Source organism: Aspergillus alliaceus (assembly GCF_009176365.1).
Source record: "Aspergillus alliaceus strain CBS 536.65 unplaced genomic scaffold BDW43scaffold_134, whole genome shotgun sequence".
In the NCBI taxonomy this organism is placed as follows: domain Eukaryota; kingdom Fungi; phylum Ascomycota; class Eurotiomycetes; order Eurotiales; family Aspergillaceae; genus Aspergillus; species Aspergillus alliaceus.
This window is the reverse complement of record NW_022474817.1, coordinates 1-16,340: the sequence shown is the minus strand read 5'-3', so window position 1 is coordinate 16,340 and position 16,340 is coordinate 1. Positions and strand designations below refer to the sequence as shown.

The 16,340-nt window shown below is 44.1% G+C and overlaps 7 protein-coding genes across 7 annotated transcripts; 2 read left to right on the top strand and 5 right to left on the bottom strand.

The window, feature by feature from the left end:
• Positions 1-2,645: 2,645 nt before the first annotated feature.
• Positions 2,646-4,844, bottom strand: BDW43DRAFT_295659 (putative COP9 subunit 3). Its single transcript, XM_032044085.1, has 5 exons — positions 4,479-4,844; positions 4,132-4,368; positions 3,617-4,072; positions 3,401-3,553; positions 2,646-3,336 (listed from the first exon to the last, which is right to left on the bottom strand). Exons 1-5 carry the CDS (start codon positions 4,641-4,643, stop codon positions 2,845-2,847), a joined length of 1,503 nt encoding a protein of 500 aa, XP_031893665.1. The 5' UTR covers positions 4,644-4,844; the 3' UTR covers positions 2,646-2,844.
• A 56-nt stretch (positions 4,845-4,900) lies between these two features.
• On the top strand, positions 4,901-6,611 carry BDW43DRAFT_295657 (glutamate-5-semialdehyde dehydrogenase). The gene is made up of 3 exons (XM_032044084.1): positions 4,901-5,362; positions 5,411-5,572; positions 5,631-6,611. Exons 1-3 carry the CDS (start codon positions 5,062-5,064, stop codon positions 6,530-6,532), a joined length of 1,365 nt encoding a protein of 454 aa, XP_031893664.1. The 5' UTR covers positions 4,901-5,061; the 3' UTR covers positions 6,533-6,611.
• BDW43DRAFT_295654 (60S ribosomal protein eL18) lies at positions 6,559-7,652 on the bottom strand. Its single transcript, XM_032044083.1, has 4 exons — positions 7,583-7,652; positions 7,361-7,465; positions 6,931-7,298; positions 6,559-6,842 (listed from the first exon to the last, which is right to left on the bottom strand). Exons 1-4 carry the CDS (start codon positions 7,584-7,586, stop codon positions 6,765-6,767), a joined length of 555 nt encoding a protein of 184 aa, XP_031893663.1. The 5' UTR covers positions 7,587-7,652; the 3' UTR covers positions 6,559-6,764.
• Positions 7,653-7,956: 304 nt separating this feature from the next.
• On the bottom strand, positions 7,957-10,348 carry BDW43DRAFT_295646 (putative mitochondrial carrier protein). Its single transcript, XM_032044082.1, has 6 exons — positions 10,287-10,348; positions 9,568-10,230; positions 9,192-9,506; positions 8,773-9,051; positions 8,575-8,711; positions 7,957-8,505 (listed from the first exon to the last, which is right to left on the bottom strand). Exons 2-6 carry the CDS (start codon positions 9,673-9,675, stop codon positions 8,283-8,285), a joined length of 1,062 nt encoding a protein of 353 aa, XP_031893662.1. The 5' UTR covers positions 9,676-10,230; positions 10,287-10,348; the 3' UTR covers positions 7,957-8,282.
• Positions 10,349-10,819: 471 nt separating this feature from the next.
• BDW43DRAFT_44538 (RNA-binding protein) lies at positions 10,820-12,186 on the top strand. The gene is made up of 5 exons (XM_032050071.1): positions 10,820-11,046; positions 11,345-11,401; positions 11,455-11,554; positions 11,606-11,981; positions 12,062-12,186. Exons 1-5 carry the CDS (start codon positions 10,964-10,966, stop codon positions 12,103-12,105), a joined length of 660 nt encoding a protein of 219 aa, XP_031893661.1. The 5' UTR covers positions 10,820-10,963; the 3' UTR covers positions 12,106-12,186.
• A 254-nt stretch (positions 12,187-12,440) lies between these two features.
• Positions 12,441-13,218, bottom strand: BDW43DRAFT_44561 (uncharacterized protein). The gene has a single exon (XM_032050072.1). The coding sequence runs from the start codon at positions 13,105-13,107 to the stop codon at positions 12,586-12,588; it is 522 nt and encodes a 173-aa protein (XP_031893660.1). The 5' UTR covers positions 13,108-13,218; the 3' UTR covers positions 12,441-12,585.
• A 111-nt stretch (positions 13,219-13,329) lies between these two features.
• On the bottom strand, positions 13,330-15,953 carry sac6 (fimbrin; the record flags this gene model as incomplete). The annotated part of the gene is made up of 5 exons (XM_032048720.1): positions 15,602-15,953; positions 15,257-15,467; positions 14,507-15,195; positions 13,423-14,405; positions 13,330-13,364 (listed from the first exon to the last, which is right to left on the bottom strand). Exons 1-5 carry the CDS (start codon positions 15,622-15,624, stop codon positions 13,330-13,332), a joined length of 1,941 nt encoding a protein of 646 aa, XP_031893659.1. The 5' UTR covers positions 15,625-15,953.
• Between the last annotated feature and the right edge of the window lie 387 nt (positions 15,954-16,340).

Sequence of the window (16,340 nt, the reverse complement as noted above, 5' to 3'; positions counted from 1 at the left end):
GATATCTATCTATCTATTATCTATCTTATCTCTTGATCAATTCCCCTGATCACATGCCTAAGGATATCTAGGTTATCAATACCCTAGATTTCCAACATCTATTGATACTGATTATTGGAAAGTTAAGAAGCTTATCAATCGGTGTACTGTCTGATTAGGCTGTAATAGAACTAAATATACTGAATATTTGGTTTACTGGCTTGGTTATGGACCTGAGGATGATACCTGGATGCAGCATGAAGCATTAATGGAAGGCTGTAAGGAGCTTATTAATGACTATGACTGTGAACATTCCTGATAGCTCTACTTTTTCTTTTATTTCTCTTATCCTACTGTATCAACAAGGACGTTGACTTTTATTGTACCCCCAACTGTTGCGATTCCATCCTTTAAGGACTTGTAAGTTGTTAGGCCCAGCCCACGAAAACCGGCCCAACCCGGCCTAACCCGCCAAGAAATGGGCTGGGTTGACCAATATAATAAGTTAATAACCCGGTATGGGCCGGGTTTCTTCCCTGGGTAGCCCACAGGTCAACAGGTTAGCCTATAGGTTACCAAGACAAAAAATACTGTAAATATATTATTTATCTATAATAATATAAATAAATTACTGTATTATAAGACTATATTATATAAAGAATATAAATTATTACTATAGTAGAAAAGAATCTACAGTTATAGGCTCCTGCAGGTGGTTTATATATATATATCTTGACCTATGGGTGGTTTATATATCATCTTAACCCGGCCCAAACCCAACGGGCTGGGTTGAACAACCTCAAAAACCCGGCCCAACCCGCGGGCCTAACAAGTCTAATATAGACCTTAGGCCTGCAACATATGATAATGTTGGTTTTTAGATAGATAAGATAGAGATAAGGCTTAAATCAAAGATAAGATTAGATTATAAGATATAATTAGTAAGATAAAGAGAGCAGAGTAAGAAAGGAAAAATATTGATAGATAAATCAATATAAAGAATAGAATGAGTGAATATGGTGAGATTCTCTGCTCTGTCTTTAGAAAAGCATGATTTCTTAGGCATATTTATATCTGCTTCTGAGGATGCTTTCAGTAATATCCCTAGATTAGAATTATGCCGTTTTCAGGTCTGATAATCTGATCATTCCGAATGCATCATTTGCATTCATCTTATCAGATTCAGTATACTGCATTCAGCTTACTGCACCCAGAATCCATTGATTCTGATAGATAAAAATAGCATCTCAAGGATAAGATAGAAATATATAGAAATGCATAGATTATATATAAAATGATCAAGATTGCATGATATATCATCACATGATGCTGGATCACGTGATCTCCAGTTCAACACTTATCTTTCTATAGATACTAAAAAATCTAGAAAACTATTTAGGACTTACTGGATACTTCTACCATTATATTGAGCAGTATTTTATTAATATTCTTGAGTAATTAATAAAGGAAACATTAAAATTATTAAAAATATCTACTATTCAGAATAGAAGACCTGTTAACTAGATAAAGATATATAGACTAGAAGAGAGAGAAAGATTAAAGACAGATAGTAGATATTATTTAGATAAAAGACTAATTCTTAATCTCCTACTACTACTAATAATTTATTAATTTATAGCTGAAGACTCTGTATATAAAGCGTTCAGATTTCCTGTTGAAAACCAAACTGTTGATGGCCTGATGTTCCTCATTGGTGGCTGATTGTCCATGCACCTGGGTCAGGGTATCCTGTACGGCCATCAGGCCGAATCACTATTCAATCTGTGACACATACCATCGGAACCATCATTGTTCATATCCACAGAATCATATCAGATTCATTGTTCATATCCACAGAATCATATCAGATTCATTGTTCAGGTTTAGTTCTCGCTACGCAAGTACAGCTAACTACTCACAGAGCTCTCGCCCGAATACCCAGGCGTAACAAATAGAACTAAATATACTGAATATTTAGTTTACTGACTTAGTTATAGATCTGAGAACAATATCTAGGTGTGGTATAAGATTTTAATAAAAGATTATAAAGATCTTATTAGACAGTATAACAGCAAAAATTGCTGATAGTTCTGCTTTTTCTGTTATTTACTGTACTAACAAGGATATTGACTTTTATTGTATCCCCAACTGTGTCTCCATTCGCTATTGCTCTTGTTCCTTCTGCCTACCTCGCTGTACCGCCCCCTTCACCGCTTTGTATGTAGAACTTAGCAACATCCTGTTCCTGGGACTAGAAGAAATCAATCTCTCAACACCATAATCAGAAGCACCCAATAATCAGTAACTGATTATCTTAGTATCTATATATCTAGATTAGAGACCCTAACTGTTAGAACGGGATAATCCCAGGGATTTTAGAATAGGAAATAGGAAATCCTGTTCTATTCTAAAATCCCAAAATAATGCTAAGATAAATGTAGGAATCCTGTTTTTAAGAATAAATTAGATAGGAATCCCATCCCATCCCAATGGTCAGTCTAGATAGATATATAATATATTAGTATATCTGCTTTTATCTTTAATATATGCTAAAGAGAAAAAAAAGAATATAAGTATTCTTTTATAATTTACAAAATATTAATCATGTCAGGGTGCCTACGATATCGCTTTTCAATAATAATCATTAAATCACTCAGTATGCATGTAATATTGCAACATGGGTGCTACCGGAGGGCGAAGGCCAAACAGAACGGGAACCGTTAGAAACACAGGTAAGTATCCTTACACTAGATATGAATATCATGCCCGACACCACAGTAATCTAGAAGATGTATACTTGTCGATATATTTCTACAATAGGGAAGCAAAAACATGATGTCGTATGTTGTCGTATGATGCCCTACTTTAGTGAATATCACCCATTATATCTTCTTCAATGTCAATACCACTGGATGCCTCATCACCTGCACTAGCGACGCCTTTCCCAGGACCGTCAGACCATCTTAGACTCTTCTGCAGGAACAGAAGATTCTCATTACCCAGTTCCAACCCATGGTTGGCTCGATAACTGCTTTGCGCGACGATACCTAATAACCGACCCTGCTGCAATATCTGCTCCCTCGCAGAATACTCCTGGAGGAAGCGGGACTTCGCTGCACTGGAAAAGCGAAGCATTGTATCGTCATACTCATATGAATGTAACATGACAGCATCCAGAGCCCTAGACATTACAAGTGACGCCACTAAAGACTCAACTTCGTCAAGTGGTGCTGGGGGATCGGATGCCTGTTGTGCTACATCTGAGATTGTGAGGGCAGAGAAAGTCCTCCCTAGTTTAAGGGTCCTGCGCTTGCTAAAAGTACTAATTACCTGATAAACAAGCCCAGTGTTCTTGTCCTGAGCATTTATTAGCACATCAAATGACCCATACATAGTACAGAAGTTCTGATGCACAACTCACCATATGCCAAATAGACCGTGCGGCATGAACTTCGGATTTCATCCTTTGGAAATCACCTTTCTCGAATGCATCGGCTAGTGAGATGTATGGCTTTGCTAATGACTGACAGGCCCTTATGACATGCGAAGAAATGATAGTAGGGTGCGAGACCAACTGTTGAAGAACAACCCCGGTCAGCTAATATTCTGCATATTGTTATCCTCGCCTGAAGGTTACCTTTCCGTATCTCAAGAGGCTGGCTAGCACCCATTTTTTGTATCCTTCCACCATGATCTTGCTGATGGCGTTGGTGACAGGACAAGAGATAACAATGCTCAAATAGTGTAGTGCCTCATCCCACCTTTTCAGCGCCATGTATACCATTGCACTATAAAGGAAAAACTGAAGGTGGTCTCTGTATGTCAATTTCTTAGAAAAACCAGAAGCATCAGTTATGAACATCAGACTGGACTCGTGGTCACCACAGAGAATTGGCTGATGGTATTTCTGATAAGCCTGCCCGGTAACAGCAGGGAAATGGCATATCTGTTTCTCCAAGATTGGCAGAGCCAGGCTGTAGGACCTAGACATCAAAGTGAGTTTGACAAATGAGATGTGAACTGATGTGAGAACCTCAGACGATGGGTCGAGCCGTAGTAGGGTGTCCCTGATGACTGGAACCGCTAGGAGTGGCTTTTGCGAGGTCGCTGGTTAGCATCATACAGAACATCAGAGAGCATACTCCTCCCCACCTTGGAGATTTCCCGAGTAGCCTGAATCACAAGTTCAACTAGTTGGCGCCATTCATGACCAGCATATCGAATTTGAAAAGGATCGAAACCCCTCAAGAACCGAACAGCCTTGAGCCATAGTTCCCCACCGGGATAGAACTGTTCCGGTAGACGGCTCTCATTGTTGCCTTGAATGAACCGAATTCTCAAAAGAAAGACGTATACGTAAGATAAAGAATGTAAATAAGGATCGAGGTTCTGTGAGTACACAACCACGATTGTAAGCAAGCGATCTCCCCGCACCGACTGGAAGGATAACTGTATCTGATAAACCCCCCCCCCCCCTTTGTGAGAAAGACTCAGCTTACATCTAGTATAGAATCGCTAAAAGACGACAGCTCGGAAGCCCTAATAGGCTGTTGAAGGTACGTGACGAGGTCACGTATTTGTTTGTCATAGTCTTCGTCAGAGATAAATGAATTATGGTGGCTGCGTGCTGACACAGCGGTGAGTCGTGGAAGATAATCTGCCATTTTTTTAAAGCATAATTTTAGCTTCTAGCTTTGACCTGACATTAGAAGAAAAGTGCAACTTCAATGCTTAGAAGCTTTTGCAACCTGACAGATAAATGAAAACAGGTGATTAGGCGCTGAGCTCTCCAAGGTTGGACTATGACGCTACCGGCATCATAACAAAAGATGATGAGTTGAGTATATATACCATACCCACACCGCCTACCCAATATATGGCTCCCCCCCCTCTTTTTGAGAACGTAAGGGTATAAAGTAATTGTTGTTCCCCACCACGAGTGAGTCAGCCTAGCGCCTGGCCGATAAGTTCCCCGTTCGAGAAATCTGACCGCGGCAGTGCAGTTGCAATCATTACTGAAGTGTGGCCGTGGTAAGCCTCTCGCTCTCAACTGTGGCACAAAGCGTATTACAGTCCGCATAAATGTCTCTTACTGAGTCTTCTGCAAATGATATCGCCAGGACTGCGTCTTTGGCATCTCGTGGCTTAGCAACATTATCTGAAGCTGACCGCAATGGTGCATTAGCAACACTTCATGATGCAATGCTGAGGAATAAAAGTTTTATACTAGAGGCGAATGCTAGGGATGTTGAGATAGCGAGCCAAGCCGTTGAAAAGGGAAATCTGAGCCATAGTGTTTTGAAAAGACTCGACTTGTCGCGCCCAGGAAAATACGATGACATGCTTCAGGGCATCCTCAGTGTCCGAGATTTACAAGACCCGAGTATGTATATCGAATATTGTAGTAACTGCTTCACTGACCGCATTGAAGTTGGACAGGTGACTCTGAGGACACTGCTGGATGATGATCTAGTGCTCGAAAGAGTGAGCTGTCCTATAGGTGTCTTATTGATAATCTTCGAGGCGCGCCCTGAAGTCATTGCGAATATAGCAGCCTTGTCTATAAAGTCGGGAAACGCCGCAATTCTCAAAGGTACGTGTTCAAGAAAAACTCGTAGCTCGTCTTTCATTTTACTAAAGAATAATAATAGGCGGAAAGGAATCTACGGAGACTTTTGTTGCTATCTCACAGGTTATTTCGAACGCCATTGTGGGTACCGGAGTTCCCAGATCATCAGTGCAGCTTGTGAAAACAAGGGATGTGGTTTCTTCCTTGCTAGCCCAGGATTCATTGATTGACCTTGTGATACCTCGCGGGTCAAATGATCTTGTCCGATTCGTGAAGGACAACACAAAAATCCCCGTTCTCGGGCATGCTGACGGCCTTTGTTCTGCCTACATTCATTCCGATGCAGACCCGCTGATTGCGGCTAAAGTAATTGTGGACTCCAAGACTGATTATCCAGCTGCCTGTAATTCTCTAGAGACTCTACTCGTTCACGAAGACGCTCTTGAGACTGTTTTCCCCCATGTTGCCGAAGCCCTATTCTCTAAAGGAGTGTGCCTTCGCTGTGACATACCAGCCAAGGCTGCGTTAACGAAGATCTTACCTACAGCACCGTCTCACCTACTCCAGAATGCTGTTGACTCTGATTATCACACCGAGTTCTTGGATCTCATTCTGGCAGTCAAAACCATAACCTCAACGCACTCCGGAAGTTCGTTGGTGGATAATGCGGTCGCCCACGTCAATTCGCACTCTTCTAAACATACTGACATCATTTTGACAAGCTCAAAGGAGATTGCAGACATTTTTATGAAAGGCGTTGATAGTGCTGGTGTCTTCTGGAACGCATCGACAAGATTTGCAGATGGGATGAGATACGGGTTCGGTACAGAGGTTGGCATCAGCACGAACAAAATTCATACAAGGGGTCCTGTTGGATTAGATGGCTTAACCATCTACAAGTATCTGGTTCGGGGGAATGGTCACCGAGCATGCGATTATTCGGAAGGGGGGAAAAGATGGAAACATGAAAGCCTACCCCTCTAGTTGATCTCATTCATAGTTTGATATCATTTATTCATGTAAACTTCAATTTTCATTCAGCTCCAAATCCTCTACCTGGCATTTCATTTAGATCCGTAAGAGTCGCTGTGGTATCAGCTAAAAAGCTTTGGAAGCTAGCTGTACGTTCAAAAGTCAAGCACAAGATCCTGCGCACGCATTTCCATGGCTATGACAGTCCCGACCCTGATACAAGATGTTCTCGTGATCAACCCCTTTAGACCTTGAAGCCACGAGACCTTCTCCTTCCGCGAGCCCTCTCAAACTTGCGACCCTTGCTTCGCACGTAGGGTTTCTAATGGTTGTTAGTTACAAATTACAACACCGTCCCCTGTTTTTCGCGAGGAATCTTGGGGAGATAGGGTAGATAAAAGCAAACTTGCCTTGTGGCTATGAGGACCAAAGCCAAAGTGCTTGACGGCCTCACGAGCATTCTTGGGTCCACGGAGGAGGAGGGTGTTCGCTCCGGTAGGAGCACGGAGGGCGAGCTGATCCAAAGTCAATGTCTCACCTCCCGCCTTCTCAATCCTGGCTCTGGCAGTAGCGGTGAAGCGCAAGGCAGCCACGGACAGCTTCGGGACGTTAAGCAAGCGGTTGTCATCTGTAACGGAGCCAATCACGACAATGGTCTTGCCCTTGTGCGCATCAGTCACGTTGGACGCGATACGCGACAGAGAAACAGGTGGGCGGTTAATCCTCGACATGAAAAGACGACGCAGCACGACCTTGTTGAAGTTGGAATCCGTGCGACCTATTCAACACCGCTGATCAGTTTTCCTTCGTTTTATACCATGAGGGCAGTTTCGGCCATACGGGCGAGGAAGCGATAGAGCTTCACCAGAACCTGGAGATAGACATTCTCGCTCTTCGGCGCCTTGCGATGGCTGCTCCGGACATGGTGGCGATCCAAGTCGATACCTGCGCTCTAGCGTTAGCCTCATACTTTGCAAGATGTACTGAGTGATGCTTTCGAAGCGGCTTCGATAACATAACTGCGCCGTAGCGGTGTATGGTGATAGATGATTATAAACGTACCCATGGCTGCTAAGACTGATGGGACACCTGGGAGTTGGCTAGCTCTCGCACCCGTATGCAAAGTGAAACTTGTGAGGTTTTTGATCTACGATTTTCAGATGGACGGTGTGCGTGGGTTGAGCCCTAACCTAGAGCAAATCGGGAAGTACTGGGGGAATTGTGGGCACCTGAAAACTAAGGCATTTACTAACTTTTGCACCTGCTCCACAGAGCCCGCCAATGCATGAATTGAACTCACTGGTTTTACTAGGAACCAGTAAGATCGAAGTATGATTAAGGTTTGAAAAGACGAAGAATTTGTAAGGTAAAGAAAGGACAAATTTAGAATTAGTCTACAAGCTACATACCTTTGGGATTCTCATGTTCTAAATATTGTGCTCTAGAGCATTTTTTGTTCTTCTCATTCCACTCTCACTCTTGCTTGAATCATATCTTCATGCCTTTTTTACACATCGACATGATAAATACACTTGTAGCCATATAGCGCCTTTTATATTACTCTAAGATCGCAGGATTCCATGCATCTTGTATAATCTACCCAAGAACAGCCATGTCACCATATGGTTCTCATGTGTAGAATATCTAGCATTGAACGCATCAATGCACTGGCGGCAACTTTCCAAACCTTGAAACCTCCGAAGGAAGGTTCTGCTAGGTGCAACCTAGGGATTAGCGGGTATCCCTTTCGAATTCAAGATAATCACTTGTCATTCAGTTGAACAAGGAAATCTCTTGTTAGCTCGAAGCTAAGCCAACTACTGGCCATGCTTGGCGCCACTTTCAGAAGATTGGGAACGATCCCTTTAAAAAGGCCACGTATTCCCTCTTCCGCCACAATTACTCTGACGGCGTCGCCGATGGATGTGTATTGATAGCCCATTCCAGACATTGTATTGATCTGAAAACGCCGCCGCAGGACGTCACTAATAACTGGTTAGTGCACGAAGAGTGGGGAAGGGGGATATGAGGGTAGTGCATGCAGATTATCTTACAATGGATATGTACATGTTTGAGCCACTGCTCCTGATACAGCACCCGCTAGTAGTTTGCGCAGGGAACTGGGGGTCTTGTCACCATCGGGCGTCAAGTACTTGCGAACCGATTCGTATGTCATAAAATTCAGACCAACCTGACTAGACTCAGTATGTTTTGAGTTCTGGAAAGTTTCTTTTTTCCTCTTTCAAACTTACGTATGGGGCTACGCCAGCAACAGTCGGGATGATCCCGCGGTAGAGGGCAAGAATACCACCCTCGGTCCTATATATTGAGACCATAGTGCCAAACATGCCTGGTAGCCTTCCGCTAGTATCTCGCTGACCGAGGGCTGCGAATGACGCTGACTGAATAGAAAGTCGTGTCCGAACGATGTCAAGTGGATACGTGATACTGACAGAGGTAATTCCAGCAGCCGCTCCGCAAAGGAGACGACGTACTGGTGACAACTCGGAATTTGGACTTGGTTCTGCGAACTATATTGGATGGTAAGCGGGCAGGCTATAATGGTAAGGGAAAGATAGGCATTATAAGGGTGAGCAGTGGGAGGAGATGGGAACGCCCGTTGATGAATACGAGGCAGTTGTGCCTTGGTGAACGCTAAACTGAGACTTACCTTTTTGTAAAAATTGTAACTGCCAAACTGAACGGCGGAGTAAGGAACTATGCGGATGCAATTGGTCCCATTGCCCCGCATGAACCCTCTCCATCCTTCCTCTTTGCCGATCTTCACAAGAGCCTTCCATATAGATAATCTGTACTCTTCCCTGCCAACACTCTGTATTTGAAGCAAGATTTTTAGTCGTTCAAGTGGCGACACAATAGTCCTAGATACTGCACCTGCGACGCCCCCAGCAATGAAAGCTGCCACCACAGGTTCCGCAATTCTGCCCTTAATTCCGCTGAGTTTGCTGTTTCCTGAAGATGCTTCCTAGAAGGATGTTAAGTCATGACATGTAGAGTGGGAGAAAAAAGGAAGGACCTCATCCTACCTGGATCGTACTAGAAGATGGCGGCATCTGGGCTAATGTGGGTAAGGTACTGTCCCTCGACGTCTTTGTTTCACCGTGACGAACCGGTTCCTGGCGATCCAGGCTCATGTTGATGTAAACAATTTATAAGAAACCCCAGAAGTACCCAGAATTGCTTTTAATGGGGCTAAGATGTGACGAGTCACTTTGTTGATTGGAGACGTCCTAACAGTGGTTTCGTATACTGGCGTTGGAGCTTCAATACACCCAGCGGAGGACAAACGACCGAACCTATGTTGTGGTATCGCCACAGCGAATTAAGAAGTTCGTTGGAAGATTCTCTGTCTGACGTTGTAATGGCCATAAAAAGACATAAGTCGACTTTAAAAATCACAGCGGCATGAGCGGAGAAAATTCGAATCGAGGAAAAGAAGGTAACCCGCGAACAGCGCAGTGAGGAGGAAGCGACAATGATGCAGCCGATCGTTGAGTGACTAAATTACCATCTAAAATAAAAGGTTAAATACTTCATACCACCGATAGAAATTCATAAGACGAGATGATTGTTGAATTTAATAAGTGGACACTTCAAATTCCAGAAGAAAATAAATCGAGCCGCGCTGACCCAAATGAGGCATCATTGCTGCGGCTTGTCGAACATTAAATCGTAGACAGCATTGAGTCCTGGCCATCAGTTTGGTATTAGGGATGGACAGAGCCACATGCATTGGTAATCTTACTCATACATCCTGTAAAACATATTTGACTGTATGTGATGAAGGTAATCTCTTTACCTTGCAACAGCAATACCTGGATTATATTAGTGTATATATATATATGTAAATAGCATTTTTGCTATGATTTCACGAACTGTTATACAGAGCAGTGACTTCCAGAAGTTATATAGAGCTGGATTCTATGTGTTGCTATGTATACATGTCTTTTATATTCCCAGGACAAACAGCTTACAGTACTTGTATTGGTCCGGTACCTAGTGGAAATACTACAATACTACAGAGTTCTTTGCAAGTATCAGGTATGTACATAATAGGTACGGTACTTAGTACCGTATGCATATAGTATGCGGAGTATACATCGTATAGGTAGTAGACATGTACAGTACTTACAAACGAAGGATGTAAGTGTTGTAAGTTTTTGGATGTGGATACTCCATACTCCGTATCATAAATTACTAATGATTTAGGGGTGTGGATGAGTGAGTTCGCTTGTGGCACGTGCGCTTTCCTGTAGTCTCTTCTTCCGAACATGTCTCTTGTTCCTTTACCGTCTTGTTCTTAATTTCCATCCAAAACTTCGTCATCTCCCCCCTCTCCCCCCGACCCGTCGTTGTGTCAACACTCCTACACCAAAATCGGTACTCTTGCTGTCTACAAATAGTTGCACAGCTTTGCACATAATGTCTCGCCCTGGCACCACGCTCTATGTCACCGGCTTCGGGCACGGAACTCGAGCTCGCGACCTTGCCTACGAATTCGAACGGTATGTGCCGCTAGTCGATTGCTACACGCTACCATGACTCGCCGACTCGTTTCCATCTCGCAATCTACACCCCGGTTGACTCGCGATGCCGACGTTGGAGCCAAATCTCCCTTGTTCTGAGATTTGCTTGTCACATTAGTCTTGAATAGATACAATTCTTTCTTCCCCTCTTTGAAGACTCCCTATGTCCCCGGCGCTTTTGCTACCCCTGTTTATTCACACTTATATTTGGCCACTCAGCAATATTACCTTGATATCCTTTTTCACCCCAGTAACTCTAGTTCTAACTTTGCCTTAGTTACGGACGTCTTGTCCGGTGTGATATTCCAGCACCGCGTACTCCTTCCAGCAGACTGTGCGTTGCAACATACCCTCGTTTCCATGTCACTGTTCTCTAATGATTCTAAGGTTTGCTTTTGTGGAGTATGAGAGCCGTCGCGATGCCGATGATGCGTATCATGAAATGCATAATAAACGAATCGGGCGTGATGATTTATTGAAGATCGAAGTGAGTGGCACGGTATCAATCATATACCGATTTTCTCTAACACACCCAAAGTGGGCTCGTACTCCCCCGTCTGCTTCTTGGCGGTTTGACTCTGGCCGGGACCGTCGACGTGATCGCACACCCCCGCGTCGTGGCCGTTCACCCTCGCCTCGCCGTGGCCGCGGTGATTATTCCCCTCGTAGGGACGATAGGTATGAACGGGATTATGACCGACATGACCGTGACTATGATCGCCGTGACCGTGACTATGATCGCCGTGACCGCGACTATGATCGCCGTGACCGCGACCGTGAACGCTCTCGTGACCGTTCTCGCAGCCCAGATGAAAGGGATCGCGATATCAAGGATGATAGGGAACGTCGTGATGATGAACGTGAACGCCGTGATGATGAGCGTGAGAATGGTCCCAATGGTGAAGACAGAAAAGGTAAAATCTTCTGACCCCCCACCACTTTATCTCGCTTGCATTTTCTTGTTGCTTACCAACTCTTTTTGTTTTTTTTGTAGATCCTTTAACTTCTGCTCACGATGAACTTGATACTGCTGAGTAGGTTACATGTAATCCAAGCTCATGATGCCTACACCCTATCGGTCGACATGGTTTCAGCGAAGAGATTTCGAAGAAAAGCAGAAAAAAAGAACAAAAAGGGAGAAGGGGAGAGAGATCCATTGTTGTCTCAATCTCTAAAACTACGTTTATGGGTTGGCCGTTATGCACGTAATGGCTGATGGTCCATATCATGGGACTGTACGGTATTTGATCAGATTCTCTGTCTCCCTTTTGCTAAACCCACCCCCATTTCCCGGTCCCCTACCCTATATTTAATTCCCTTAATCCGCTTTTCTTTTCCCATTTTTTTTTTTTTTTCCTTTTTGCAGTTTTTCATCCTTTTCTTATCAGGGCAAACCGGAAGAGACGAACAGAGAGAAGGCGAAAACCACGAAACAAAATTAAGAGAGGACTAAGGCCTTTACTGTGGTGATGGATCTTATTGGATCTTGGTTTGATGAACACACGTTGAAATCTTTCGTCAGTGGCTCGAATTTTCGCCGAACGTCCGTCGAGCGATCGTTTCTTCTTCCCGCCCACGCCAGTGTATATCGTCCTTGTGCCCGTCACGATCCCCAGCGGTCCGTCGCGCGTCTAAATCGCAGTTTAATATGAAGACGATTATCATTCCTTTTCCCCGTCCTGTACGACCGGTCCTTGCGAGCTTCCATGTCGTCTCGAAAGCCGATTGTAATTTAATATGCGTGTAGTCGTAGTTCCTGCTTATTGTAAGCAAGCATGAGTGGAAGATAAATGATAAACTATCTGTCGTATATTCCACCCAGGTTTCATGCATGCAATGACTTCGCTGACTATGCATAAAATAGCTGGGTTGTTTGATGCAACTAAAGTAATACGAGCATGCATCACGAACTCTCGAAACAAACCATGGAAAAACTAAATAATGTATGGCTTCACTCGTCCTTGAGAAGGGTTGCAATGGGAATTCATGTCCTAGAATGAGATGAATAGATAATAAACAAAATATTGGGAGTCCAACCATGAAACTAATGCGCGAGTAGTAAAGGACTTGTCATGGCTATATCATGATCTTATCCTTACAGCTTATGAACATGTCTGAAAAGCAACCGCAGATGAAAATACACTGCTTACATGGTTAAGGGAAAAAAGAAAAAATTCGCAAAAGGAAGAGATGGACGATAGAATGAGCAAAATCTGCCACTCTCTACCAGACACACTGGTTAACTCTAGCAAAGGGTCTTGCTCATTGCATCTTCTCATATGTAGCCATAAGGGAACCTTATCCACAAGAATCAGTTTTCGAAAATTGCTCAATGCCCGGAGAAGAAAAACTTACCAATGAATGTAGTCACTAAACGAGAGCGGACCTGGCAGATATCTTCAGGAACCAACCAGATAGTTGCGCCTAGCTTTCTCGCTATGCTGATGCTCAACTTGGCGTTTGAATATGCTCCTTCGTCGCTGCGGCCCGAGGTTACAAGCTCATAGTCCACGTAGCTACTCTTCATGCCGTTGAGTACGTCAAGGAGGAAGACTCCCGAGCCGATAGACTGATCCTTGAAGCTGCGTATCGATGAAGTCCTGCCACCTTTGCGGGACATATCATTTGCCCATCGGATCATTTCTGAGTCTGTAATCTCACGTTTACCCATCCGTTGCGCCAAGCTTGAGAGTGTATTTGTGATATCTCTTCGCATCAGTTGCCATACCAGCCCTAATGTAAGAGTGCGCTGCCCATCAGTGATATCAGCTCCCTGAACACCAACAAGAGAGAAGCCATTATTTTTTCCAAGCTCAGTTGCATAGTTTGTGTTCTCAACCGCCTTAAAGCGCATCATCTCCCCACCAGATGCTGGCGGCCTGTTGACATGCCTCCAATGAACGCTTCCAGGAATTACTTTGTCATAAGCTTGCAAGAGAACCGTACCATCCCGAAGATCGTCAAAGAGAGAGTTAACAGCGGGTTGGACATCCAGAGAGTTTAACCAGAGAGTGAAAACTCTTGCTTCACGTTCTCCTTCTGCATCGAAGTCTTCAACTTCAAGCTTTTCTTCTTCAGTTATAGGGTCAAGACCAGGTATTGTGTTGAACAGGTTGGCTACAAAAGCGAGGTTGAGCTTCGGGTTTCCAGCAACAAGTGAGCTTGGAGTTAAAAACTTTCGACAGCCCAGCTTGTCCGCATTGGCTAGGACCTGTTCGGCGCGCTCAAGCACATCCTGTGTCTGCAAGGGACCTCGGGAACAAACATCAGGTGCCAGTTGGCTGAGAAGGACTGTATAATTTTCGCCGTCTTTGACATCGGTAGAGAAGTTGGTCACCCTGGAGGTAGCGATCAGCCAATGTCCATTGTCCTTCCCCTTTGGCATCTTTCCCGGAAAATCTTGGCGTGGAATCTAAATTAACATAGAGGGGCTCCTTACTTTCTGTTCCATTTTGCGTTTTTCAAATGGTAGTTGAACCAGCGCAACAATATCTGCTCGGGAGGCAGACGTAGGAATTGCTCTAAGGTTTCATCTTCTTCTAGGAGTCTGTAAAGCTCGGGGTGGAGTTTGATATCAATCTTGCCTAGAAGACCTCGACGGATGATCTGCCAGATAAGGCCTAGAATGAGATGTTCGCGCACTTCTATGATATCACCACTTCCAATGTTCACAACCGAGCAACCGATACCCTTGGCCGAGTTGATAACTATGTTATTGTTCTCAGTCATGTGGAAAGCGTTCAAATCCTTGATCTTCTTCCCGGGCTTATTCAAAACACGCTCATCAATCGTATCCGGCACGCTATCATTGATCAGTTTCGCTAGTACTAGACCGTCTTTGCACTTATCGAACATCTCGAAAGTGTCGGTAGCAAACGGCAGGAAGTGACCAACATCCGGGTCCCCGGCAAGAACGGCATTGATATGTCTCGTAAACTCGGTCCGTTCGTCCTCATTGATTGTATGAGTTACATTTGCCGACGAACCTTGGACGTGAATTCTTCCTCCTATGCTGCCCTTGGAGACATGTCGAGATGAAACAGCGCCATTCCCCGGTACTACCGCGACGGGAGCTGCCGTACCAGTAGATCCGCTTTGCCCGGTGGTAGAGCGGAGCTTAGAGATAAGCTGTTGATTTTTGCTTTAGTTTCTTTATATTAGAATCAATGGCACACGATGGAACACTAACATCCACGTAGTCTTCAAGTTCCACACGGCGGGAGCTATCCAGTTCAACCTCCTTCAGCGCCTGCCGTACGACATCATATGGTTGGCGCTCCGATTGCTGAGTGGCTTTGATCACGGTCGCTTCATCCAATGATCCTTTGTCATCAACGTCTAACTTTCTAAAGGCATCCTGAAGGGAAAAGATCTCGCCCTGGTCGAACTGTGGAAACTTCCTACATGATAATGAGAGTAAGGCTGGTGCCCAAGAAGCCACATGGAAAACCGGATGGAACTCTTGCACCAGAAAGAGTCCAGGAAAGAAGGGAGAAAGAAAGAAGAGGCAAAATACAGAAGACAAACAACGAACCTTTGAAGTTTGAGCACATTCATTCTTTGTTTCCTTTCTCGTCGACTAAGAATCGGGCTGTAGAATATATATGCTGCAGAAAGCACACAAGTTGGGAGGAACGCGAAGGCCACAAATGACAAAATGTTAATACCCAGGGAAACCCTAAGGGATTATTGTTGATTGAAAGATGACAGTAAAACAAGTCGAAGTATTAGGTAGCCTGGAGACTTTGAGAATTGGTTTTGCGTTTCCCCTGGAAGGATGAAGTGGGATTTGGGAAGTGGAGTGGGGTTGGCGCTAGAGGAATGGTAATGACGCGGGGGATCAATCCAGCTGAGGCAACAACCAACTACATAGTACTTAGGAATCAAAAGTTACCTCCTGAACTGGATTTGCAAAAAGGAAAAATTCCAAAATATTCACCTTTACTTGCCATTCAATCGCAGGCTATGGACGCACGTACATGCATACATACATACATCTATCTATCTATTGTGTGGAGGAACGTGTGTGGAATATTCGGAATCAATAAATCCTTAAGACCTGAAAGATGACGCATGATGATGTCGAATCCCCAAGCCATACATTAAATTCATTCTCTAACTGGACCAATTTACTCAGGCACTAGTATTTACTACGTACTCTGCGTACACGTATTTGTAGCGCACGCCTCCCCTCCCTCCCGAGCCATCCTCTCTCTTTTTAGTTAATTTCTTTTCTTTTTCCTTTTTTCCTTTTTCCTTTTTTTTTTTTTTTT